The sequence below is a fragment of the Talpa occidentalis genome, unplaced genomic scaffold (genome assembly GCF_014898055.3).
Source record: "Talpa occidentalis isolate TD23 unplaced genomic scaffold, MPIMG_talOcc4v2.1 talOcc4.7, whole genome shotgun sequence".
NCBI classification, from domain to species: domain Eukaryota; kingdom Metazoa; phylum Chordata; class Mammalia; order Eulipotyphla; family Talpidae; genus Talpa; species Talpa occidentalis.
The window spans coordinates 28,608,494-28,635,802 of record NW_023605083.1 but is presented as its reverse complement, the minus strand read 5'-3'; the positions used below and the strand labels follow the sequence as shown (position 1 = coordinate 28,635,802).

Genomic DNA, 27,309 nt, shown 5'->3' with positions numbered 1-27,309 from the left:
TGCAATTAATTTATGTTCTTATATTGAAAATGCCATTTTTTTATTCTTGAAAAAATAGAAACTGCAGCATTTCAGGTTGGCCCAACTATTCTTTTTATAAAGAAAAGGCACAGAACACTGTGTTCCTCAGGAAGAATCTATTTAAAATTCTAATAGATTCAGAATCTGGCATTTAAAGCACATTGTTCCTGCTGTCTAGCTTATTATTACCAAGAGCTCTAGTACAGAGTGGGTGGCAAGTACTGAAGGGAACTATGTGTGCATGCATGTGTGTGCGTGCATGCACACACACATTTGGAAGGTGGTGGTAAATGCAGTAGGGAATAGGGAAAGAAGCATACTGTAGGATTCAGTCCTGTGAAGCAGGAAGCTCTTGATCTTTCTTCAGTTAATAAAGCATCAATTTCATCCAAGGTGTTGGGAAGATCTTGGAACGCCTAGAGAAGAAAAAAAAATTTCATCTTTATAGATAGTAAAATGAAAACAGTTCAATTCAAAGAGTTAAAAGAAAAATAATCTGAGTAATAAATATCTACTATGTGTATAATAGCATGCTACACACAAGGAATACTAAACAGGGATTTTTTTTTATTTCAAAAAGCTTACACTTTTAAAAGAAAACAGAATGTATATACTTAATTACAAGGGATAACCCCTTAAGGCAGTGTATTGATGTTGAGTATTAAAATAAGCAGTACATATATAGGTTAAGGAATTTAAAGAAAGAAGTATCAGTTCATGCTACAGGAGCTATAGTTAAAGAGAATTCAGAGGCCTAGAATTCATCTTCTGGGCCTTAAAGCAAATGGCTAGGGAAAAGCAAAGCAGAAGGGAGATAGAAGCTTGGAAAAAAGAATGAGCACTGCATACCATGGGGGGTGAGGAGTTGTGTCCATTTGGAATGGTGGGTACTTGCTGAATTGGTAGAATGGGTCCAGAATATGTGGGGCATTGAAAGAGAGCAAGAAGTTAGAACTTTATACTGTTCTTATGAAGAACTACAAAAGCATCCTGAAAATCCAATTACTTTGACAGTAGATTTTGACCACAATACTATTTTCTGAGCTCATTACACAGAGACAGATACTCAGAACAGATACTTTCCTATGAGGGGAGGCAGCAGTATATTATTTTGCTTAGCACAATCTGCAAAGTTCATATGCTACAAGGGACAAAATGAATCGTGAAGCCCTGACACATAAATAATTTTAAAAGTTTTTTTTAACCCTTTAGAACTTTAAATATTTGATATAAATATCTTGTTTGTATGACTTGTCCACTGAACTTTTAATTCATGTGCCCAACACTCACTTGGTATCATCACTTGACTCAAATGGGCATCTTAATTTTAAGATGAAACAAATCATTTCACCTACCTTCCCCACCACTTTGAGCAAATCTGTTTTTCCTTCAATCTTCTCCATTTCAGTAAAAGTCAAAATTTAGGGGTTCTCTCTTACTTTTTTCTTAAAATACATGAGCAAGTCCTGCTGCCTTCATCATTAAGATACTTCAAATTAGTAAACTTGTCTCTCTGTCCAATGCTTCCACCCTAACCCATGCTACTATAAAATCTATTGTGGGTCAAAGCAATAATCTCCTTGCTTCCATTCTTGTATCCTTACTTAATTCTTCATATAGCAGTCAGTGAGCTCTTTTATAAACTGAAGTTAGTCATATTATTCTGTTTAAAATCCCCCAGTGGATTCCATCTCAAAAAAAATATAACTGAAACTTATTTTATGAAAGGTTTAGGCCCTACATGACCTGACTTTGCCTTCTTTTCATTGGTATTTTTTCTATTCTGAAACATGCCAAATATGCTTCTACATCAGCAAGGTTATGTGTTTCAGTTTTCTCCGGCCTGGAATACTTTTCCCTCAAATTTTCAATTGACTGATTTCTTTTTTTCATTCAGAACTCCTCTAAAAATAGTATCCCCTCGGGGCCTCCTCGGTGGTGCAGTGGTTGAGTGCTGGGCTGCGGAGCTGCCCGCAGCCTCTGCAGCACCGGTTCGATCCCCAGCTGCTGGCGAGGGTCCCACATGGCGCACAGACCTCTCCTGCCATGCCCGCTACCCCCCCTCAGCAGTTTACTTTGTCAGTCTGCCTGTTCTGCTCCGCTCTGGCTCTGGTGAATTCTCCCACCCTCCCATGCTTCTAACTGTACCCAGTGCTTGTATAAATACATAAATAAATAAATCTTTAAAAAAAAAAAAAAGTATCCCTTCAAAGAAGCCTTCCCTGACTAACTTCCCATCGCTGTGTCACTTTATCTCTTACCTTGTTTTAATTTCACTCTTAGTACCTTTTGCTACAGTCTGCCATTATCTATTTACTTTTTGTCCATCCTACCCTCCAAACTAGAATACTAATTTCATTAGGGAAGGAAGTATATTTGTCTCGTTCAATGCCTGACATATAGCAGGTAATATATTTTTAACAAATATATGAGTATCTTTTAATTTTGTTTCAAAACCATGTGACTTCTCAATACTGATATACTGAAAAACTGATATACTTAAGGATACAAGTATAGTATTTACTCATTTTATGGTAACTATTTTTGTAGAAGTTCTAGTATATGCTTAGAAACATTTTGACTTGCCTTAAATATCCTACCCAGAGAGATAATTTTCTATGGTTTCTGTTGTATGACATCATAAAGCAAAACCTTTGAGGATTTGAAAATTATAATCCATATTAATTTTTTTCCAGTTTTGTTAATATCTTAGGTACATATTTCATTATCTATTGAAATTAGCAATATTTTATCACTTTTTTGCTTTTTGACTAAGATAAAGTGAAATGAGCAACATTTTAAATTAAGAAATAAAAAATGCCTTATAAATCCCAGACTTAAAAAATTCATTTCCTAATTTCATTTTGACGTAACAAGGAGTAGGTACATATACAAGGTTTTATTTATTATCCCTACTTATCAGATTATGCTTAGGGTCACAGGACTATAAAATAAATGGTGGAACTTGGACTAAAGGGAAACATCTTATTTTACTAACTCAGTGACATGTCAGCACATAAAATGTAATGAAGCAAGAAAAGGCTCCGTTCTCTTTTTCTTACCAACAGACATTTTCCTTAAAGATTCAACTTCCATTGACTCCTAATACCCTAATTTTGAGGAAAACATTTGCATCTGTTTTTCCAAATATCTATTTATTGTTTCTTGTATTTCAACTACCATATAATTACTAGTACTTTATTTCCATGAAAAACTATACCTGATCTTCTAACCATACCCCCTTCAAAAGCCTCCTTTTATTAGAAAAATGAGTTATAGTATCAATAATTTTGCAAGGTTGCACCCATGGTTTAATATAATGCTAAGTGGTTAAGACTAGTGCTCAAGTATGAGGATAAAAGAGAGAAAATCTGCTAAGCAAAATTATTTTATATACATACTCGATTTAAAAATGGGAGAAAAATATCTCTAATTTGGGGGCATTTCTTCATGACCCATTATAGTCCTTAACACATTTTGATAAGTTTAAGTGTTAAATATGTTAACTTGCAGTATTATATACTTTTTATACTTACTGTCTGATATTCTTGAGGAACAGTCTGCTCTGCACCCAGGTTACATACTTGCCTAGCTCTCTTCATAAGTTCTTTGCATTTCTGTAGTAATCTCTGTCTACTTTCATCCAATTCAATGAAATGTTGCTGTTACAAGAAAAAGAAGTATTTTAAAATTTGTATGTTACTGTTAAACCAGAGGGCTATTAAACCACATTATATCAAATAATTGAACTGTGATTACAATAAGCAAATAATCTGAAAACCGTATCTCAAATCAAGGTTGCTTTTATTGTAAAGATTAAATTTGAACTTAACCTTAAAATATATCAGTATATTAGTAATATAGCTTTTCTCTAATCTACAAGAGCTCTGAAACTTAATTCTTCTCAAACAGCTCAACTTAGCTATATTAGCTATATAAATCTACACTTTCATGAAGTTTGACATGCACAGTATACAGGCTTCATATCAGAAACCGCAGCATTCAAATGTAGGTAGATCTTTGAAATTGTGTTGGATAGTTTTTCACTGCTTTTCATGTATTTATCATTTATCCATAGAATCAATCATTTCTTCACAAATTATTACTAAGAACCTATTGAATGTCATTATTATGCAATGAACATAGAAAGGTGAGTGATGACAAAAACATGTAAAATTATTATCATAAAAGGAGTGTTAATATTTGCACAGTACTCCCTCATGTGTTACAGTAACACTGTACAGTAATATTATTGCCATTCTGTGCATTATATTGCCATTCTGTGCCATTCTGTGCATTATATTCTCCACATTTAGATGAAGCCTGTCAGGAATCACATCCATGCCTGCTTATAGAATTCATGCTCTTTTCATTATAACATGATGCCTGTCAGTGGGAATAGACTAGCAAATGTAAAAAGAGTATGTATGCAGTGGGGGCAGGAGACGCAAGAAGGTCAGAATGGTTTAGAAGCTATGACAACTGAACAATTTTATAGAACAAGTAAGAAGTTACTAAAGAGGAAGCAGCAGCAAGCATTGCCAGGGTAGGTGATTTCAAATGCAGAGGCATGGAAACCTCAGACCTTTTTATTTAGGGAACAAGATATCTAACATGACTAGAGAAAAGTAAAGATGTAAAAGATCAGAGTGGCAAGGTGAGGAAAAGTCAGTTAGCTCATTTCATATGTAATAACGAAGGTATCATGAAATGCCCTCTGTGGGCAAGCACTGCTATAGCCACTAATACGCTAGTTAATCTAATCCTAATTATGATATTAAATACAGTATCTCCTTATTTAGGTGGCTCAGAAAGATTAAGAAATGTGCTCAAGGTCATAGAATTAGCAGGTGAGCAGATTCCTGAGCAAGGAAACAGTTCTAGCTTGCTCTTTCCATTAAATCACAAATATTGGTTTTTATAAAAGGGGGGGGTGTGGTGGAGGGGATGAAGACCATTAACAGTCTTGAAGCCCTTGCCATATGCCAGTTCTACTCAACTGAGATCTCTGGAACTGAGACCTTGAAATGTTTGTATTAAGAGTCCTCAAGTGATTTTTATGCACACAAGTTTGATAGCAAATAAATTAAACCAAGACAACAATTATGAAAAGTAAAAAGATATATACTAGATTGAACTGAAAACACAATATATAACTAATCACGTACTATGGCTTCTTTCAAAGAATTTCTCAGTCTCTATGCCCTGAGGAAAAAAAATATTAAAGACTGCCAGTTACCTCTATGCTGCTTTCTAGGGCTCATCACATTCAGGCAAATGTAAATCAAGGGACAGACAGCTAGACAAAAACTAAGCAGTGATAACGTCTTCTGTTCCTGCTTTCTCTCACTCTTACTAAAATGAAGTATTAGAACACTAAGGGAAAGAAATATCCTTGCCTTGATTATCTGGGCTCTGGGAATAGGAAGGTAAACCTCATTCAGTAATTTCTTTCTATTTGGTGGCATATGTCTAAAAAAATATCAGAGACAATGTCCTTTCTATAGATACATATCTGTGACATACCTCTTCACAATAGTGTATATTTTTTCCTTCCCTAAATCACGATTCTTGCTAAGGTTTTACTTTGGTGTGGAGGGGAATGAAAGGGAATGCACAATTATATAAAATAATGTAATTAAATGAGAATAGGGAAAAAATTTTATTTACATTTCAGTGTAGTCTACTCTTTAAAAAATCATAGAGAATGGATATATTTCATCCATCTAAAACTTAAGGAGAAAAAAAAGGTTGAATTTACAAAATATTTCTTACTAACATCTCAGAAAAGATTACTTTGTATTCAGAAATACCTTGGCATTAAACAAAAAAGCAATAAGGCCCTCTAGTGGAAGAAGTAAATTAAAACATTTCTCCTTCAATTTTCCTTTACTAAGAATCAGATTTCAATTTAATTGATTTCATATTCGAATGTTAACTATAAATGTTAGTACACATAAGTCAGAATACATCTTTTAGAAATATAAAAAATAATCTTTTCACGTCAACTTGAAATTTTAATATCAAGTTCAAAATGTAGAAATTAGTGATCTTAAGTACTTTGTAATACACAATGTAACACATGCACTATTTCAATGTAATACTAAACAATGAAGTAATGGCAATAATCCTATTAATGTGTTAAATTATTTTTTCTTCTTCAAAATAACATAGCTCATTTAAGTGAAAATATCTCCTCTGAAATTCTTTCTTGTGGGACAGGGCTAATCAAGTAGACAGAGAAGAGAGCAGAGAATTTTTAAATTTAGTACTAGGATAAACAAATTAATAATTTCCAATTATTATTAACTATTATTAATCTTGATATATATTTTTGAAGGTAACACTGGCTTTAAAACAGGCAGCGCATTGAGCATATTCACGTGTATTATTAAACTATCAATATAGTCCTGCAAGTTAGGTAGGCAGCCTAATGTCTATGGCTAGAGATCAAAATAAGCTTGGAGTGTTTAGGGAACCTGTCCAAGGTCAAAAATCAAGTAACAGATATATTCTTTTTAACATTTATCAAGGGTCAGTTCTTTTTAACATCCATCACAAGGTCATAAGTACGTATTTTAGGTTTTCAGAACCATATACTGTCTGTCACATATTCCTGTTGGTTTTTCTTTTTTTTTGGCATTTAAAAAATGCAAGAACTGTATGTATTTTTTCTGCATATGATTATTCTAATACCATCTGTGAGATTCTTTCTCCACCAAGTTGCCCCAGTTTCTCTAAATACATAATTGACCATATATGTATGAATCTATTTGTGGACTCTATTTTGTTCCACTTATCCATGTCTGACTAATTTTAAATCAATACAATGTCATCTTTTATTATTGCAGCTTTACAGTAAATCAGGTAGTGGAAATCCTCCAACTTGCTGTCTTTCAAAGTTCCTCTAAGCTCACTTCATTTTAGGTCTGTCAACTTCAAAAAATCCCTGCTAGGAATTTTATTGATTATTAATGTGAAGAGGATTGAGATTTTAACAAATCCTATCCATTATTTGTTTTGAGGTATAATGTACATGATAAAATCCACTCTCAATGAGTGTACAATTCAATAATTGCTAGCAAATATGCAGAAAGCTTTGTAATCACAATTCAATTTATAGCATTTTGTATCACCCAAAAAGTGCTCCCCACGCTCCCATTTTAAATCTTCCTGAATCTCTATTTTATTTTTAAAATCTCTTTCTGTTAGATACTTACTTCTCTGCATGGTATTAGAATTTACTTCAAACAAATATTTGAATGATACCTGTTTAGATTTAATGATATGATTAATGTTTGTACCAAGTTCTCCCATTGTTTAATGTCATTTGCTTTTGTGTTAAATATGTATATAAATATCACCCAAATCTCTTGACTTCCAGGGAAGAGAGCTAGAGACTGAATCGTTTGGCCATGTGGTTAAACTCAATCATGAGTAAGCAATGCAACCGCAATCAATAAAATCAGTGGCAGTGGAACTTCGTGATTAGTGAACTCTGATATGTCAGGAGAGTGATACACCCCAGTTTCACAGGAAAAGGTACAGAAACTCTGTGCTCAGACCTCTCCCAAACCTTGCCCTGTATCTTCTTTTGACTAAAAGTGATTTGCATTCTTTATCATGAAATTAATCACTACATAACAGCATCTCTTTGAGTTCTGTGTGCTATTCTAGTAACTGAAATCTGAGGGGAGGAGGGTGTAATAGGGACCCTTGAATTTTTAACCTGTTGGTATGAAGTGCAGGTGGCCTGGGGACTCACGCTACTAGCTGCTGACTGTCAATACTATTGAATATAATTTATGTGGATTAAGAAAGAAGATGAGAGGACCTCCCCAATGGTGCAGCGGATTGAGCGCAGCACTGTGAAGCTGTCCGCAGCCTCTGCGTGCCAGTTCAATTCCTGGCTGGCCGGGGAGAAAACCACATGGCTTGGCAGGTCTTTCCTGCCTCACCTGCTGCTCCCCTCAGCAGTGTCTTCTGTCCTTCTGCCTATTCTGTTCCCCACCTTGTCTCTGGTGAATCCTCTCACCACTCCCGCACATCTGGCCTGTACCCCAGTTCTTGTATAAATAAATAAATCTTTAAAAAAAAAAAAAAGAAGATGAGAGACTTCCTGTTTTTAAGTTACTAAATCAGATACTCTGATTTCTTTTGATAATTGCCACTCCTTCCTAAATCAAAATAAGATGCACACTAAAGAAGTGTTTAAAATGTTGCTGCTTTCTTTCAACATGATGCATTAAATCTGTAAATTAAAGAGCACACAATAAAGTTTAATGTAAGTGATGATATATGAAATGCTTTCAAACTGGTCTGAGGCTGAACCCCAAAATAAAGAAAACTTTTACCTCTGTGAGGCGCAGTTGTGATGATGCAGCCATATAATCTGATTCTAACTTGTTCTTTTCAGAGATCACTGTCGTATTTTGAAGGATTAAATCTACTTTTTGTATATGCAGAGAAGTACAAATCTAGGAACAAAAATCCATTAGTTTATTTTACAACTAAGAAAAATAATTTTTTTTAAAAAAAACAAAACCGTGAACCATAAATATACTTTTTTCTGAATGTGTCTGATACCTCTTTCAATTAGTTCTTTTAACTAATTGTTACAAGGAATAAACATATTCCTATAAATGTGAGTCATCTGGAATACGATAATTTTAGCTTAAGTTATTTTAATCAATTTATTCACCAAATGACAAATGTCAAGCAAGAGCAAGCTAAAATTATTGATAAAAATAATTTCTTTTACTATCTTGTCTTTTCTTCCTGTTACTAGAAATATGACTGCAATTAAGATGTCTTACCTTTATTAGGTTTGTTAATTCAGTAACAAGCTTTGCCTTTTGAACGTTTATTTCTTTGATTTTGGTACTTGCTTTTCGCTCTTCCTCTTCAAGGTTGCAAGTATCCTGTTCCATCAGCTTTAAACTATAAAACGTGTAATGATATAGAAATCAGAATTATACACAAGGACTGAGTCCAAATACTTAGTACCCCTGTTGTTTTATGAGTCTGAAACAATGCTACCCAGATGTATGAACTTCAAGTTTCTAAATTAAACAGTCATTTTAAGCACTTACTCAGGATCAAAAAAGAGTTGTTGATATATGTTATATGCCCAGCATAGCCTAGGAATTCTAGAGCTAATGGTGTAGTATTTGGAGTCAGAAGTAAGACATGAATTCCCTCTAACTAAAGAACAGTGCTACTGTTCTTTCAGTTTCTTCATCTATAAATTGGAAGTAATAGTACTTCTCCTATAGGACTGTGGTGAAGATTTTATAAAGGAATTGTTCCTAGCCAACAACTGATTGATCAATAGTAGTTATTACTATTATTAATACTGTTTATAAGTAATTTATGCCTGTAAGACATTTTGGGGAAGGTACGGAGGTGAATTGAAATGGGTTGAAATAACAGGATTATGAAAAACCTGAAACTCAGTCTTAAGGAAAGGGAATAACTGAAGATCCCACACCCTAATAGCTTTTATCCTATTTCATATATTCCAATTTCTACAAAATATCTAAATATAAAATAAAGCTTATAATTAGTCCAAGAATGGTAGCCTGCATTCTCATAGTAAGCTACAAGTTTTCTTTTTGGAAAAGAATTTGTGGGCCTCCCTGGTGGCGCAGCGGTTGAGCGCTGGGTTGCGAAGCTGCTGCAGCCTCTGCAGCGCCGATTCGATCCCGGGCTGCTCCCCGGCCACCAGAGGAGGGTCCCACATGGCGCGCAGACCTCTCCTGCCGCCCGCTGTTCCCCTCAGCAGTGTACTTCGGTCCTTCTGCCTGCTCTGCTCCCCGCTCTGGCTCTGGTGAATTCTCTCACCCTCCTGTGCTTCTGACTGTACCCAGTGCTTGTATAAATAAATAAATAAATCTTAAAAAAAAAAAGAAAAAAGAAAAAGAATTTGTTTAGTATTTCATGGAGTATGTGACTATTTAAGTTCAGTAGAAATAGCCCACTTGTAACAAACAAGTGAGATGAACCCACAGGTGCCCATCCCATTCTGTGAAAATCAACATAACCACCTTCCTTATACCCCTCTTTCTGAACTGGGGAGATACAAAACAGCCCAAGTTGATCATCTTTCGATCTATATACCTCCTCTGTACCTTATTCTGGATATTCATCTACAGCAGGGGTTCTCAAAGTATGGGTCACATGTCTCTGGAGAATCCCTGATACTATTTCTGATGGTTTGTGAACTATTTTCATGGTTATAATAAGCTATCACTTGCTTTTTTCAATGCAGTTATGTTTGCACTGATGATGCAACAGCAAATGCTGAGTAAACCATCAAGGCAGTACTACCAAAGTATATTCACAGTAATTAGATTTTTTACTGCCATGTTCTCAAAAATTAAAAAAATGCCCAATTCACTTAAGAATATACCTTTGATGACAGTAAAAATTATGAATCTTATTCAATCTCAAATCTTAGTTTTTCAGAGTGGTGAAACAGGAAGCAAGTAATATTTATAAAATACTTCTGCTATATACCAAAGAATGATGTCTGTCTGGTAGTGCCAAGGAAAAGCATTTGTGTGAATGAGTGGAAGTTGGACTAGATACTTTATTCATGGAATACCATTTTTACAAGAATGACAGATTAACTATGGCTATTCATACTGGGTATTTGCAACAGGTTTGGCTATTCATATTTGGGTGTTTTTTCCCTCCAAAAGGGAATAAACTGCAAGAGCCTGACTATTAAGGAACATAATAAGGCAGTATTCGTTACCAATGGTAAAATTTAAGCTTTGAAGTGAAAATTGGAATTTTGGGAAACTTGTGATCACTACTGTAGGCGTGCAACTTCCCAATCCTTAAAGGCTTTTCTGATAGGATTGGAGATCAATGAGATTGTTTCCATATTATACAATAAAATGTGTCAACATTTGAAAGATCTATATAATTTGGTGAACCAGTGTTTTTCAAATATAACAAAATCATCAATGGGATAAGGGTACAAGTTCCACTCAAAGTGCAATCAATTTTAACCTAAGTGTATACAACTTTATTGAAGTAATTTCAGATCCAACACTGCAATTAAAGGTTAACCAACTATCACCTAGCAAATGTTGATGCAGTATCAAAGAAGAACATACACAATTATCTAAAAATCTATGAAAATACTCCCATTTCAACTACAGCTGACACTGAACAGTGCTTGAGTTGGGGGTGCTGACCAATCCACACAATGGAAAATCTGTGTACAACTTTTGATTCTCTCAAATCTTAACCGCTAATAGCCTATTAGTGGTTGACTGGAAGTCTGATAACAAACAATTAGTTAACACATATAATGTTATGTTATAGACTATATTCTTTCAGTAAAATTAGAGAAAAGAAAATATTAAGAAAATCATAAGAGAAAATATACTTACAGGTCTGTTTACAAGAAAATCTGCATGTTAAGTAAACCTGCATAGTTCAAACCTGTGTTATTCAAGGGTTAATTGTACATATCTGTATGAGGCCAGATTTTCTTTGTAGGCTTCAAACAAAACAACATCTCACAAATGAATAAAAGCAAAAGTAGGCATGAAAAAAATTACTTCATCTAAAGAGATTTACAAAAATACAAAACAATGTCACTCTTCTTGCTAAATACATTGTTTAGAAAACAGTTTTTCATAAATATCTTATTTATATTAACATATAATGGGTTTGCTGTTGTCATTTTTAAATGAATATTCTAAGCATTCTCATTTACTGCATTGGAAATGAAAACTATTAATAGATATAATCTATAAAAACAGAATATTCCCCTGTAGGCTGAAAAATACCTTCCTAGTTTGGAACTAATTTTTTGTTCCAGTTGTCTTTTCTTGGTTTTTCTTTCCAAAAGCTCCTTCTTCTTTTGTCTAAGCTCATTGTCTTTGTGTTCTAGATGTTTGTTTGTCTCACGTAAGTCAATCAATGCTGATTCCACTGCTTGCAATTTTCTATTAATTTCCTAGGGAATATTCACAATTGTTAATAGATTTTTAAAAGTTCTAATGAAAGTATTATAAATTCAGTTAATTTTTTTCTAGTACCCAAATAAAATACTCAACCTTTAGCTGTTCTTCTAAGCGTCTTCTTTGTTCTAGATCCACAGTGACTGTGAGAAACTGGGCTACTTTTAAGGATGTATTACTGGAAATAACTTTGTTTGAATAAAAAGAAGTTTTCACCACATACTTTTCTTCTGCTGTATAAATTTGTTTTAACTGGGTTTCTTGTATTATCTACAATGTAAAAAATAAGTATTAGTTCATATCTAATAATTATGTTATATTTTCAAAAGGATTAAGTTAAGACTTAAAAATGCAGTTCAAAAATATCACTGAAAGTATCTGACAGTCGAAAAATAGCTGGTAAATAAAATAAGCAATAGATGATGTTATTGAAAAACTTATTTTAGAAGGTATTTCTACTGTTTCTACTTGTGATGAAAGCAACAAATATGGTTTGGCATCAAAGAGATCACTTGTAAGAATAAGAAAAATCTGAACAGCATTAACAGAAATTAAGAGTTTATGTATTGATACTAGCAGGAAAATGAAATATTATAAAAGGTGGTTATTCATATATGACATAATCTGAAGTGAAGCTTTAGGAGGAGGAGGAGCCTACCAAAACAGTTTTATATCCCAGATTACCATACTAAAGTATAATTTGTCTGAAAGGTAATCTAAAAAACAAGAATTTAAGTGATTATACCACTAATGTTTGTCAAGCAAGGCAGAGTTAGGTAAGAGTGCCAGATACCTCTTTTCAGGTTTTAACTCAATTCGCTTACCTTTATAGATATTAAGTATTTATTTACTCTAGGTACCTCCAAATCACTCCTGTTATAAAGTATTAGTCAGTAGTTACTGTTTTGTGTCATATTAAAAGTGTAAAGTACTAAGATAGTTTCTGTGTGGTTAATAAAAACATGACACAATTAATTTTTGCTTGACTTTAAAAGACGTTTTAATAAAACTGTTTTTGTTACTAATTCAGTACTTTCTTACCCGTTCAATTCTCTCTCTGGTTCTTTCAGTTCCCACAGGAACTTCATGAATATGATATTGCCAGCAAAGAAAACTCATAACAGGATCGGGTGCATCAAATAACTCTCGCAAATAAGAGAAAAATCCATACTGTCTAGAAGGAAAAGCACCTATTAAGTTTTTCTTAAAATAATTTTTTAAAAAAATCTTTTAGTTGACAAGTGGCCAACAAAAAAATAAAACATAAATTGTTTAATGATGGTAGTTTGAGTTTAGTAATATCAATTCATGGACTCCATTTTCTTAGTCACATTTTATCATGCCAATGAACACATGACAGCAATTGCCCCATGTGTAATTTCAGCATTAGAGTACCAGGTCTGTATGAAGGTGGCAACAAGCACTACTATTATATCTAAGTAAAGAAAGAAAGACCTATTTTTTACAACAATATCGTGATTTTTTTTAAATTGTTTTTCAAAAAAGATTTATATATTTATACAAGAACTGGGGTACAGGCCAGATGCATGGGAGGGTGAGAGGATTCGCCAGAGGCAGAGTGGGGAACAGAACAGACAGACTGACAAAACACACTGCTGAGGGGAGCAGCAGGTGAGACAGGAGAGGTCTGCCTTGCCATGTGGGTTTCTCCCTGGCCGGCCAGGATCGAACCAAGATGCAGAGGCTGCGAACAGCTTCACAGTGCAGCGCTCAACCACCTGCGCCACCAGGGAGGCCCAAAATCATAATTCTTAATACTATAGTCCCCCCACCCCGCCCTTTCTGGTTTGCTTTAGAACGTTTCAATTACAGGGCCTCCCTTGGTGGCGCAGCAGTTGAGCGCTGGGCTGTGGAGCTGCCTGCAGCCTCTGCAGTGCTGGTTCAATCCCCGGCCGCCAGCAAGGGTCCCACATGGCGTGACAGACCTCTCCTGCTGCGCCCACTGCTCCCCTCAGCAGTGTGTTTTGTCGGTCTGCCTGTTCTGTTCTCCACTCTGGCTCTGGTGAATTCTCTCACCCTCGCATGCTTCTGACTGTACCTAGTGCTTGTATAAATGAATAAATCAATCTTAAAAAAAAAAAAAAGGTTTCAGTTACATGTGGTCAACCACAGTAAAAAAACTATTAGGTACAATAAGATAAATATTACCATATTCACATTATTTTTACTATAGTCTATTATTATAATTGTTTTATTTTAACTCCTTACTATACCTAATCTATAAATTACAAGATATCATAGGGGTGTGTGTGTATATGTATGCATACATAAATAGATGAGGAAAAAAATATACAAGGATTTGGCACTAGGTTCAATCATCTACTGGTAGACTTGAAACATACTCCTTGAGGAAAATGGGGCAAGTACTATATACCACAGTCTAGACACCAAGAACACTTGGGTTTAGATTGTTTATTTTAAACTTCAGTAGAGTTCCTTAAAGGAATTAATACAGTCTACAACAAGCTTATTTATGTAACAGAGAAAATTAAAATAACTAGTATATATTTAAGACGTAAATGATTACTCAATATTCAAAACAATAAGTTAGTTCTAATAACATTTTCAAGACTTACTTTAGCTCATTCAGAGATCTTGAAGGTGCTTTGTCTGCATATGAACGCTTGGGAGCAATAACAGCATTTACTCTTAATTTTTTATTATCACGAACCTGAATTTAAAGAAAATATTTTAATTACCATATACTACAAGTCAAAATGATTTTTAAAGTTAACACATTGCTGCTGGCATTTATGAGATGGTCAGAAATTTAAACATTGACTGGATATTTGATGGTACTCACAAGAAAATTTTTTACTGGGATAATAACACTTCAGTTAAGTGTTTTTATATTGTTATGTGTTCCTTATGAGTCCATTTATTTTTATCATTTCCACCAATAAAGCCTATCAGTTAAGTAGTAAAAACAAAAGTTGAGAAAACAGGAGGAATGGAGACTTTCCAAGTCCTTTTATGATATTAACATAATCCTGATACCAAAACACTACAGTATCATGAACACATATAGGAGAATCTTTAACAAAATAGCAGGAGACAGAATGTAGCAATGTATGAGCCATATACATGACAAAAACATTTACTACAATAATTTGAGATTGGTGTATATTCACAAATCAACTAATCTAATAACAGAGCAAAGTACAAAAGTCATATGAACATTTCTACAGAAAAGACAGACAAATTCAATGCCCACTCATGATAAATTCTCAGAAAACAAGAAGGAGGAAACATCCTCAATCTGATAAAGGGCATCTGGGAAAAATGTTCACTAGATATAAGACTGAACGGTGATATACTGTGTGTTTTTCCCCTAATATGGGAAACAAGCAGGGATGTCTAATCTTACCACTTTTCTTCAACATTGTGCTGGAGGTACTAGGCAATGTAGTGCACAATAAAGATGTAAAAGACAGAAAAGGAACAAGTAAAAAGATCTATTTGTAATTTTCTATGTAGAAAATCCTATGTAATCTACAAATCAACTACTAGAATTCAGGACGTGAACTAGCGTTACACAATAAAGTCAACATAAATCAAGTGAATGTCTATGTATTAACAATGAACTGGAAAGTGAATTTTAGAAATCCATTTACAATCCATTTATAACCATGAAATATTTAGGAACACATTTAACAAAAGATATAAAAGACTTATACACTAAAGAAGAAAAAACAATGATGAAATTAATGGAAGCATGATGGAATTGAGGACTTTCATGGCACAGATAAGCAATCCTGAAACTACTATCATGGCATTTTTGGCTTGAACAAATGAGTACATATATTGATATGGGCGGTTCAGGGGACTATGTTTTTCACAGTTAGGGAAAGATGCAAATATGGAAAAGAAAAAGGTACCCTGCTGTGTTGAATTGTATATGGAAGTTATCAGTGAGAACTTATGGTATGATTAAGCACTCTTGCAGTCTAAATAAATACAGAAATATATAAAGGTTTATATGAGTGGACTCAAAAGAAATGAGTATACATCGGCAGCAGATGTACCCAGATTTTGGCTTCTAAAAGAATTAGGGTTTTCTTGAGGGAAAGCTGATTTAAAGGCTTAAACAGAATAAGATCAAAATGAATCAACATCTTGTTCTGGCAAAAAGTTAAGCAGTACCAAAATACAAAACAAATCAACAGAACATAGTGGGGAACTTGAAAGTCTCACTTGGTCAAATCATGCACAATGTGAGCATTAAAATAAATAATAGTAATGTATTATAATTCATAAAAATAAAAGTTTATGAATCTGATAAACTAAACAAATTGAGAAGAAAATGCTCTTATAGTATAGTAGAATGCAAATAAATACAGGAGTATCTAGAATCAATAATGGCTCTTAAATCTAGGCAGTCTCATGAACAGGATAATTTCATATTCTCAAAGTATCTCCAAGATACAACTGCAAAAAGCTAGTGAATTTTGTTATGCTTAATTTGAAGACATTTATTGCAAGCAATTGATACATTACAGATCAATTTAATCATTGTGTGAATTTCACATTTGCTTATGTGCAATTACATCTAGGGGAAACATGAATGCCGAAAACTGCATCTAACTGAATTGAACTGTCCAGGAATATATACAATTTGTGAGCAAATACAGATGTGTGTATGCATGTATACATACACACCTCTTAAACATGTGCCAGCTACCTCTTTCACCATTTTATGAGTCACATCCAACCACATTTGGTGTTATAACTTTCAATCTTTTACTCACACAATTCATAAACTGAATCCTTCTAATGCCTACTTCTATCAGCTAGCTTCAAGTCTTTCAAAAAATAAAGTACCATATTTATCTTATCTGTGTATTTCTTATTTTAATATGTATAACTGTGCTGTATTTTCCTCATAGGCTCTGTAGGATTTTACTGAACAATTTTGTATAGCATAGTGGTTTTTACAAATACATATATTGGGTTATAGCAAAATGCTTGCAATAAAGTATAAAGCAAATAAGGCAAAATGTAAACAGTGAATCTGAGTAAAAGGTATCCAGAAATTTATGACTCGGAACTTTTCTGTAGTTTGAATTAAGACTAAGAACTATGGAAAAAGAATTAAGAAGTAGGAGGTTTATGAATAAAACTATAATGCCATGAATGAATATATCAATCATAATAGTTTTTAAAGACTACTGCTTCAGGGCCTCCCCTGGTGGCGCAGCGGTTGAGCGCTGGGCTGCGAGGCTGCCCGCATCCTTTGCAGCGCCAGTTCGTTCCCTGGCCACCGGCGAGGGTCCCACAAAAAAAAAAAAAAAAAAAAGTAAAAAAAAAAAAGACTACTGCTTCAGTGGTTACCCTAAATAAAACTGATTTACACAATGAGAATGCAGTTTTACTCTTTCAATATCTCTAATCATACCAAAGAGAAAGTTGCTGTATGGTGCCAGCATGTCCTTTACCTCCTTATTATCCCCTTAAGAAAGAGAAAATCATGTTATCTTCTTTCAATAAGCAACAGTTTGTTTCTAGGATTTAACAACAGTTTTTACTGTCAAGAAAATCGTTTGCTTTCTAATTTCCTTTTTGAATATTGTTTGAATAATGGAAAGTGACATTCTTTTAAAAATATTAAATAACAGTATAAATGGTAGTATATATGTTAGTAGATGGTATAATGTGGAAATGGCAAAAATTAAGGTCTGCAAATTACTAACTAATGGGGAATGGTACTCTAGTAGATACAATTATGGTTATATACAATAAAAATCACAATTTAAAACATAGACACAAAAATTTCTGGTCCTACTGATGAGATGAAAAGCTAGTTTCTAGCATAGGGGAAAAAAGATGAAATTTTGGAACTTACATTACAGCATTAATATATGATTCAAATTCTCAGCCCAGAGGAGGTGTGAGGTTTTTTTTTTTTTTTTAAAGATTTATTTATTTATTTATTTATACAAGCACTGGGTACAGTCAGAAGCGCGGGAGGGCGAGAATTCACCAGAGCCAGAGCAGGGAGCAGAACAGGCAGAAGGACTGAAGTACACTGAGGAGAGCAGCGGGCGGCAGGAGAGATCTGCGTGGCATGAGGGACCCTCCTCCGGTGGCCGGAGAGCAGCCGGGGAACAAACCTGCGCTGCAGAGGCTGCGGGCAGCTTTGCAACCCAGCACTCAACCGCTGCGCCACCGGGGAGGCCCAAGGAGGCATGAGTTTTTAGTCAAAGCAAGGTGTGCAGTTTAGGCTAAACTGTTCATTTACAAAACAGGAATCATACAGTTATACCTGACTGTACCATGTCCCACAGACTTTCACCCCAACTAACCTACTTCTTCAGTGAGCTCTGAAGCCTGGTCAGTAACTTGGTTGGCTTAAATAGTTGTAAAATACACAAATTATTTAACTTCTTATAGTCTATCTTATAATTTTATATGCCCAATCTTTTATGTCCAGTCACCTTATAGTCACATTCCCAGCCAACTCCCAAACCAGATGGAGGGCAATATGGTAAAACCCAAAGCAGGTAAGGATTCCTTCCAACACTTGTGTACCAGAGAAATAGAGGCCCCCTGAGCTGACTAAGGTCCTGTCTACACTTTGACTTATTCAAACCTAATCTTCAGCAGGCTTTTAAAGTAGCAGTGCACGCAAAAAGAAAAAGAAATCTTATTGATAGTAACATACTTATAGCTAACAATGTAATATGATGTATATTTTACAGATATGTAATAATAATACATATAGTAATAACTAGTAAGAACTATCTAAATAGTTGAAAAGAACAATTGTTTGTAGTAGATGATCTTCATTTTACAATGAGGAGCTTAAGATACAAAACATTTTGCTAACTTGCCCAAATTAGTAGCAAAGCCAGAATTCAAATCCTGTCAGACTGTATATAGTCTTGCTCTTAACTACTAGGCCACACTGATTTTTTACTGCCTTAGATTCTCAGTGTTTCCAGACAGATGCAGGATTCTCATTCTTTTAAGAGGTTTTATTCATCTTAATACACAATAACATACTGATTTCTCCTCCAAAGAAAAAATGAGTTCACTGCAATACACTTCCAAAAAAAGTATGTCTAAATCTATCATCATATTTTTCTCTTAAAACAATGTGACAGAATTACTCTTCACATTAATACCAAGTGATAATTCAAAAATATATTACAGATAGAATAAAGGTCTGTATTTCCTCTCATAAATTCATTCCCACTCAAGGCGTAGAGGAATGAAGATGGTAAATCTGAGTGATTATACACACAAGTTATTACTGATAACATTAGTTATCACTTTTTAAATTTTACAATTCAAACACTAGAAGTAACGAGTCAAAGTATTAAGCTGGTTAAGTACTTGCCTCTTTGAGAAAAACCTCCATATCTTCTTGACTTTCAAATACAAAGGCTCGCAAATCATTTGATGAAATATGATTTTCAATGTATTTGGCATTTTTATTATCCTTCATATTAATCTAAACAAAATAAAGGAACAGTAAGTTGAAATGTCATAAAACCAAAATTAATTACCAGAATATAATTATATATAACATTTGATTTCATTAAACTTAATGAAAAAGACAAAAAAAGAAGTTGGTATTAAAGGGTCAACATTTTAAGACATCTATGTAGTCAAATTTATTACTAGAAACATTTAATATATAATAAAATGAAAGCTGACTTGAATAGCACCTGATATATGGCAATTTTGATACAACCGACTCACTGAAAACATATGAAACAATCTCAGATTACGAATGACCTTAAACATCTGTCCCTAAATTTTAACATTTTATATTTATTTTCTTGATCTTCAAATTTATACTGTATATGGCAACAGTTGATCAGTATAGAATACAAAAAAATTTTATGAAACCAATGGGAAAGCACCTGCAATGATTAGCTAACAATTAGTGCCCTAAAAAAAAAACCCAAGGCTTGTTGACCATTATAGCATAAATTTAATGATTTATTAAAAAGAATTAACAAATTAGGCATTGGTTCAATGTTTTAAAGATACTGAGGATCAATGTTATAAAAGATACTAAGATAGGTCAGGAAAATAAATTGTTTCAGGGAGAATACAATCTGTTATTTACAATCTGCAGATAAGTATGTTGAAAAGCAGAGACTAATAAAGCTCCAAAACAGAGTAATATAAAATGTGCTATCTATGGAATTTTGGAGAAGCTAGATTGCCAACAGCAAATGGAAATTAGTTTTCTTGAAAAAATTAAAGCTTTATGAAAAAGAAGGTATGTTTTATGTGCTCCATATAAACAATGCAGCATACTAGCAAGGAGTCAGAGATCACTTCAAAGCCTATGTGTGACATTAAGCAAGTACTGAAATCTCTGAAAGCTTTAGTTTCTTCAACTGTAAAATGGGTATAGGAAAACATAGGACTAAATGTGGATTTAAATGAACACAGTAAAAAAGTTAACAGTTCTTGTCATACAAATGTTAGTACTACTTTCTATTTTAAATTAGAGTACCAATCAGTGTAGAAAAATAGGAAAACAGATACACAAATGAACGACAAAAACACACACACAAAATACCATTACCTGGATAGAGAGGCTATAAACATTTGGTGTCTATTGTTTCACAATTCTTTTTTTGGCACCAAATTACTTTATTGGAAGTAAGTATATGAAATGTAAATGGAAGTGTGTTACAACTTACAGAAAGGGTGAAGAAATCACCTTATTAAAAAAAGAATAGTTATGTATAAGCGAGTTTAGGAACTGACTCTCAATATCACTCTCCTCCAGAGAGTACATATCAGAGACATTCTGCAGTGAGACTATGGGGTTCCCATCTTGCATAAGTTGGTTACATGGTTACTCAATTCTTTGATGACTTGCACCTGATCATTTAGGCAGTAAGTCTCAAGTAAAGCACACATGTAGGGGTCATTTTCCTGACCAGTTTGTGTACCTTCAACAGTGAGTTTTTTCTAAGGGTAATAATGCATACTTTGCTGCAATCATGGTCTCATTTCTTGATATCTTAAAGAAAGATTTGATCCACTTGTTGGTTTCATCAGTTTCTTAGCAAACTTCTCATGAGATTAGTGATGAAAGTATTTGGCAAAGTTCTTCAAAGCCACATAATTCACAGTCAAAGTAGTAAGACAGACTAGTAGACATAGGAGGCATAGCATTCAAAGATGATCTGATGGTCGATGGCAGTCTCCTATTTCGTAATTTTTTAAAAAACTTTTCCAAAAGAAAACTTATTCTGTAACCTGTTTTATAATTCATTAATATGTCATAAATGTCCTATAATGTTAATATAAGTTACAGCAACGTTTTTAATAGCTGCAAGATATTCTATTATAAGGACATAGAAGAATTTATACAAGCAGTCAATATCTACTTTGTTCTTTTGCTCCATCATATTGCTATTATAAACACTACTGTGAAAAGTACAATACCTCTCCAATTCTAGATTGGAGTTGTTAAAAATAATTTCTGAAAAAAGACTGCTAATAAGTTATAGATGACGAAAATTTTAAGATTACAAATAGCTAACCTGCCTGTGAGGTAGTAGAACTTCAACTATATCTTGAAGGATTAGGTAACTGTATGACGGGACAGAGTGGAAGTAGGTGATAGGAAAGGTGAAGGGTTATTTCAGGAAACATAAGAAAGTAGAGTGTATCTCTTTAACTCAAATATTCAACTGTAATTTAAAAATGTAAATATATGCCAGCTAGTAATTTAACTTGGTGATAGGCTAATATTAGGAAATCAAGTGACAAAAGAATGACAAACCTAATAACATTTTAACATATTATTTTGAGGCTGGCATTTTAATAAAACCTGTTGATGATTATACTTGCATTATAACTTCTTATACTAAGGGTCACAATATTTTTTACTGTCTTTTCTTTTAATTGTTACCAGATTAATCAAACAATAATGTCTACATTCAAAATAGATATACCCTTCTTGAGCTGGCAAAAATAACCTAATACATACCTGAGCAAGAAGAGACTTGAATATTATGCATACTCATTTTGCTAATATAATGTAAGATATAAAAGACAAAACTACATAAAATGTTTTTAGTAAAGTATAATATAAACACAAGTAACAGAAAATAGAACCTTTCAAGAATGCTGCAAGATTTATAGGGAATACTTTTCTAAAGTAAAAATCATCCAGAAAAAATAATTTTTAAGTCATTTTTTTTTTTTTTAAATTCAGGGATTTATTTATTTATTTTTTTAATGTAGTTTTTTTGTTTGTTTGTTTTTTAAAGATTTATTTATTTATACAAGCACTGGGTACAGTCAGAAGCACGGGAGGGTGAGAGAACTCACCAGAGCCAGAGAGGGGAGCAGAGCAGGCAGAAGGACCGAAGTACACTGCTGGGGGGAGCAGCGGGCGGCAGGAGAGGTCTGTGTGCCATGTGGGACCCTCCTCCGGTGGCCGGGGAGCAGCCGGGGATCAAACCTGCGCTGCAGAAGCTGCGGGCAGCCCTGCAAGCCGGCGCTCAACCGCTGTGCCACCGGGGAGGCCCAATTTTTAAGTCATTTTTAGGTAAGTTGCAAGTTTATTATTATGTATGTATATTTACTATATGATTACCAAAGAATATGGTTTTTCACTTTATAATACCTTTCTATGGCCAAACTTATAAATTTAAATATTTTAGATGGAAATGTTCCATGGCTACAAACACTTTATTAGATAATTTACCTAATACAGCTTAACCTATTCTTCATGATCCATAATCACAATGAAGAGCTATCAAACGTTTATGACATCAGTTAAATGCTGGTTTCAATCCCAGAATCTCAGAATGCTCTATTGCAGCAGATGATTTTCTTGTCTATCTTTATTAGGTGCCCTATATCAACATATTATTCATGGTAGTTTTCTGCTTGAACAGTATTTAATCTACTGCCTACTATGAAACTAAGGAACCAGACTGCCGAGCTAATTTTACAAATGGATCTTGATCAATAACCTGCCAGTTCATACTTCTTTCTAGAAGTGCACAGGTTTATGTTCATGTATGAATTCATCAGTATACCAGATGCCAGAAAACCAATGTTTAAAAAGGAAAATGAATTTTTAAAACAAAAAACTACAATTGATACAATAATAAACCTAGCAGACACTACATCAAGATGAACAAAATTCTTACCGTGAGCATTATGGGCTCACAGACTCTTTGCTTAAATTTGTCTCTGTTATTTCTTAGCCACAAAACAGCATCATATGTGTCACGGTATCTCTGTCTCAACTTATCTTCCTTTTGATTCATAAGATTGTCAAAACGTACAATATGATCACCCACACCTAAAATTGGAAAATAACAACAAAGCATTGTTTTCCCAAAACTTTAATTTGTGAAATAATTTATTAGTATTATGAAAGAATATCTTACATCTGAAAATTATAAACACCACCCAGCATATATCCAGCATAGTAAAAAAGATCCACCCCAGGAAAATTTTCTCAAATATCCAAACATCCGATATAAAAGATGACCTTTAAGCTACTGAAAATAAGTAGATTACATACAAAAGTCTAAGAAAATACTAGATTTCCTATCAGAAGACAATTACAAGAGGCTTTCAAGATTCTGGGAAACAATATTTTTAGCCAAAAAGTGTATGTACAACAAAATCAAGAAAAGGGGTAATGAAATAAGGGATTTTTCAAGGGTGCAAAGAAAATGAAATTAATTCTCGAATGTCTCTACACAGGAGGTTATCTATAGATATAATCTAACAAAATAAAAGAGTAATGCAAGAAAAAGGAGCACATGAAATTAGGGAAAATACAGAAAAAGTGTGAGACAACTCCCAGACGACAGTTATGCAGGAAACTTTGAGATTAACCAGTTTAGATGGAAGAAGGAAGATGGAAAGTTTCAGAACTCAAGAGAAGGTCTGGCAGGTTTTCTTTCAATTTAAGAAAATGCTGAAGCATATGATGTATTTTTTAAAAAAGATTTATTTATTTATGCATACAAGAACTGGGGTACAGGCCAGAGGTGCGAGGGTAGTGGTGGTGAGGTAAATCAGTGGAGACAGAGTGGGGAACAGAACAGGAAGATTGACTGAAATACAGTGCTAAGGGGAGCAGCGGGCGAGTCAGGCGAGGTCTGCTGCGCCATGTGGGTATAGCTCCCTGGCTGGCCGGGGATCAAACTCATGCTGCAGAGGCTGAGGATAGCTTCACAGTGTTGTGCTTAATCCCATGTGCCACCAGGAAAGCCCTGTATTTTTTTTTTTAAATCAAACTAAAACCTTTAAAAAAACTATCAATGATAGGAAAGTAGATCAAAAGGCACTGCTTGACTCATCTGTGAACAACTATCACTGCTGTAATAACAAACATTTTTAGTTTAGAATTAACCTGTACTTTTAGTTTAGAATTAACCTGTAAACAGAGTACATAAAACTTAATTATGCTTCTCAATGTTTTCAGCCTTAAAAAAACCATAAAAACAAAACACAAAGTATAGATTAGAATATCTAGAAAGTGGCAAGGGAGGAAAGTAAAAAGGAAGGATGGGAATACTAGCATTTTTAGCTTACAAAATGTGCATTCAAGCAATACTGAAAATTATTAAATGATTGCAAAATTAGTATAATAATTTTGATAAATATTAATAAATGTTAATGATTAAAATAATGCATTTAAGGAACTACAATAGGGAGGGGAGATATACGAGCTGTAATCTAGGTCTAAACTAACAAAATATCACAAGATAATGCCTAAAACTAATCAAGTCACAATGAAGTAAGAATATGACAAAGATATATAAGATTAGTTGAAAAGGGGGCTTCCCGAGTTTAGCGTCAGCACTATGAAGCAACCTGCAGCCACTGCAGCACGAATTCAATCCCCGGCCAGTGAGGTGACCCACACGGCACAGCAGACCCCTCCTGTTTTACCCACTGCTCCCCTCAGCAGTGTACTTCAGTCAATCTACCAGTTCTGCTCCCCACTCTGTCTCTGATGAATCCTCTCTTCCCCCACACCTCTGGCCTGCACCCCAGCTCATGTATGCATAAATCTTAAAAAAAAAAAAAAAAAAAAAAAAAAGATTAGTGAAAAAACTGCTAGAATAATTTAATATGGTTACTCTTCAGCATGGGTTTGGATATTGAAAGGGGTTGGCCACTGTTCTGTGGTAGGTTTTTTTTTTTTTTCTTTCACAAAATACATCAAGTATTTTGAAAAAATGAAAATGGGCTCTTTTTTAAAAACTACTCTTTGTCATGTATAGTAAGCTAACAGACTATAAAAGTATAGTAAGCTAACAGACTATATTCTTCTGTCTGAATAATGTCAGAGACCTATATTCACAGGGGATATACTAGCAAAAAGATGAAAATGGAAAAGTTTCAAGAAGCAAAGCTAGAAGAAGGTTATAAAGGCTAGAAGTTTAAATTTGATTTGAGAAACAACAGTGACTTTGTAAAGCATTTTTAGAGAATAAAATCAACTGCTATAATCTGACATAAGAAGTCAGCCAATAGCAAACCACGACACATGATAAGGTTTTATAAAGGTAACCAAGGCAATTGAAGTCAGCTTCCACAAGGACAGATATGCTTCCACTTTATAAAAAATCTTTTCACTCAAAGTTTCATTAGTAAAACTTACTCTTTTTCTCCTTCTCTAGAGTTTCCCTCTCTCTTCGCTTGTCAATAATCTCGCCTTCGCATAATGCCTTTTCATCTTGAACTCGTCTCAGATCATTTGTAATGGCATCAATCTGGGGTTGAAGATTTTCACAGTTTTCTGTGGTCTTCAGTTCATTCTGCAAATCTTCTATCATTTTGCGGGTATTACTTATTCTCTTCTGTCGGTCATGTTCTTCATTTTGTTTTACTGTTAATGCCTGCTGAAGTTCCTCAATCTAATTAAACAAAAGTAGGTTAGTACTTAAAACTGTTTTTTTCCTCTTGCTTTATAAAGCTTTTTTTTAGTAATTTATCATTAAAATGCAAACAATCTAAAAATCAGAATGTTTTCCCCACTAAAAGATATCTTGTCAGGGGCCTCCCTGGTGGCGCAGGGGTTAAAGTCTCTGTGCTATCAAGCTATCACCAGCCACCGTGATGTGAGTTTGACAGGAGTTAGATCAATGGCCAGGGAGCTGACCCACATGGTGCAGCAGACCTCTCCTGTCTTACCTGCTGCTCCTCTCAGCAGTGTATTTCAGTAGATTTGCCTGTCCTACTCCCCGCTCTGTCTCTGGTGAATCCTCTCACCCCTTGCACCTCTGGCCTACACTCCAGTTCTTGTAAGCATAAATAAATAAAAATAAATTAAAAAAAAAAAGTATCCCGACAGAATTAGATCTATAGATCAATACTCCTACCAGACTGTCTATAGCCTTATTTGTTCTGTAATAACATCCCAAGTACCTAAGGTAGTGTTTTAGCATATAGCTAGCACCCATTAAATATTTGCTGAATAAACAAAATATTTATAAAGCCAAACCACAGATTTCTAAATACATTTAGGAAACATACTGTACCTATAAGACCAAATTAAAAGTCACATCATAAATGATACTATCAGTAAATAGTAGAAATGAAGATTATAACTCTATTAATTGAAAACCAAAACTATTTTAATAAACTATTTGCTACTAAAACCTCAAATTAATATAATCTTCAATCTATGTTTAGATTTGTTGACTTATACTCACGATAAATTATTGAAAAACAACCAAGATCACTTAAGTTGCCAGTGGAATTAAAAAAAAAATTTATTTAAAGATTTATTTATTTATGCATACAATATCTTGGTATCGACTCCTGCTGCAGTGGCTGCGGATTGCTTCATAGACTGCATCTTAACCCTTGAGCGACCAGGGAGGCCCCACCGGTGGAATTTTTATCAAAACCATACATCTATATGTAGACTACTTAAAACAGAACTAAGAATTTCTTTAATGCACACTTACACATAAACAAATACACACTTATATAGCCAATTTATTTTTCATAAAAAAAGAATTTTGTATTAGTAAAGTTAACAAAGGTTAACATAATTTGCTTATTAGCGTTCTTACAACTGACATTTACTCCCTTCCCCTATCATTAAAAAACTCATTATAGAAAATACAGAAACCATAGAAACTTTTAACGAAAAATAGCCAGTCTTATTAGTCCTTAAACATTTACATTTTATTGCTTACTTACCTATCATAAAAGTTATGTTTTATTAGATTGTATTATTAAATATGCATTGAGAGTAATTTCTTACTATCTCTATGTCCTTATAAAATACATTTTTAAAACCCCTAGAATATCCTGTTAAATG

General features: G+C 33.9%; 1 protein-coding gene across 4 annotated transcripts in view; it reads right to left on the bottom strand.

Moving 5' to 3' along the window:
- SMC5 (structural maintenance of chromosomes 5) overlaps positions 1-27,309 on the bottom strand; it is a 62,859-nt gene that overhangs the window by 7,709 nt on the left and 27,841 nt on the right. For 2 of the 4 annotated variants that reach the window (XM_037494977.2, XM_054689403.1), the window contains 12 exons: positions 25,639-25,894; positions 23,162-23,316; positions 19,363-19,476; positions 14,600-14,694; positions 13,044-13,176; positions 12,099-12,272; positions 11,829-11,998; positions 8,838-8,961; positions 8,376-8,498; positions 3,558-3,683; positions 871-915; positions 342-437 (listed from right to left, as the gene is read on the bottom strand). In XM_037494977.2, coding sequence (XP_037350874.1) covers positions 342-437; positions 871-915; positions 3,558-3,683; positions 8,376-8,498; positions 8,838-8,961; positions 11,829-11,998; positions 12,099-12,272; positions 13,044-13,176; positions 14,600-14,694; positions 19,363-19,476; positions 23,162-23,316; positions 25,639-25,894 — 1,611 coding nt within the window. Of the gene's footprint in view, positions 1-341; positions 438-870; positions 942-3,557; positions 3,684-8,375; positions 8,499-8,837; positions 8,962-11,828; positions 11,999-12,098; positions 12,273-13,043; positions 13,177-14,599; positions 14,695-19,362; positions 19,477-23,161; positions 23,317-25,638; positions 25,895-27,309 lie in introns of those variants that run through there. The other 2 variants (XM_054689404.1, XM_054689402.1) reach the window with 2 other exon arrangements.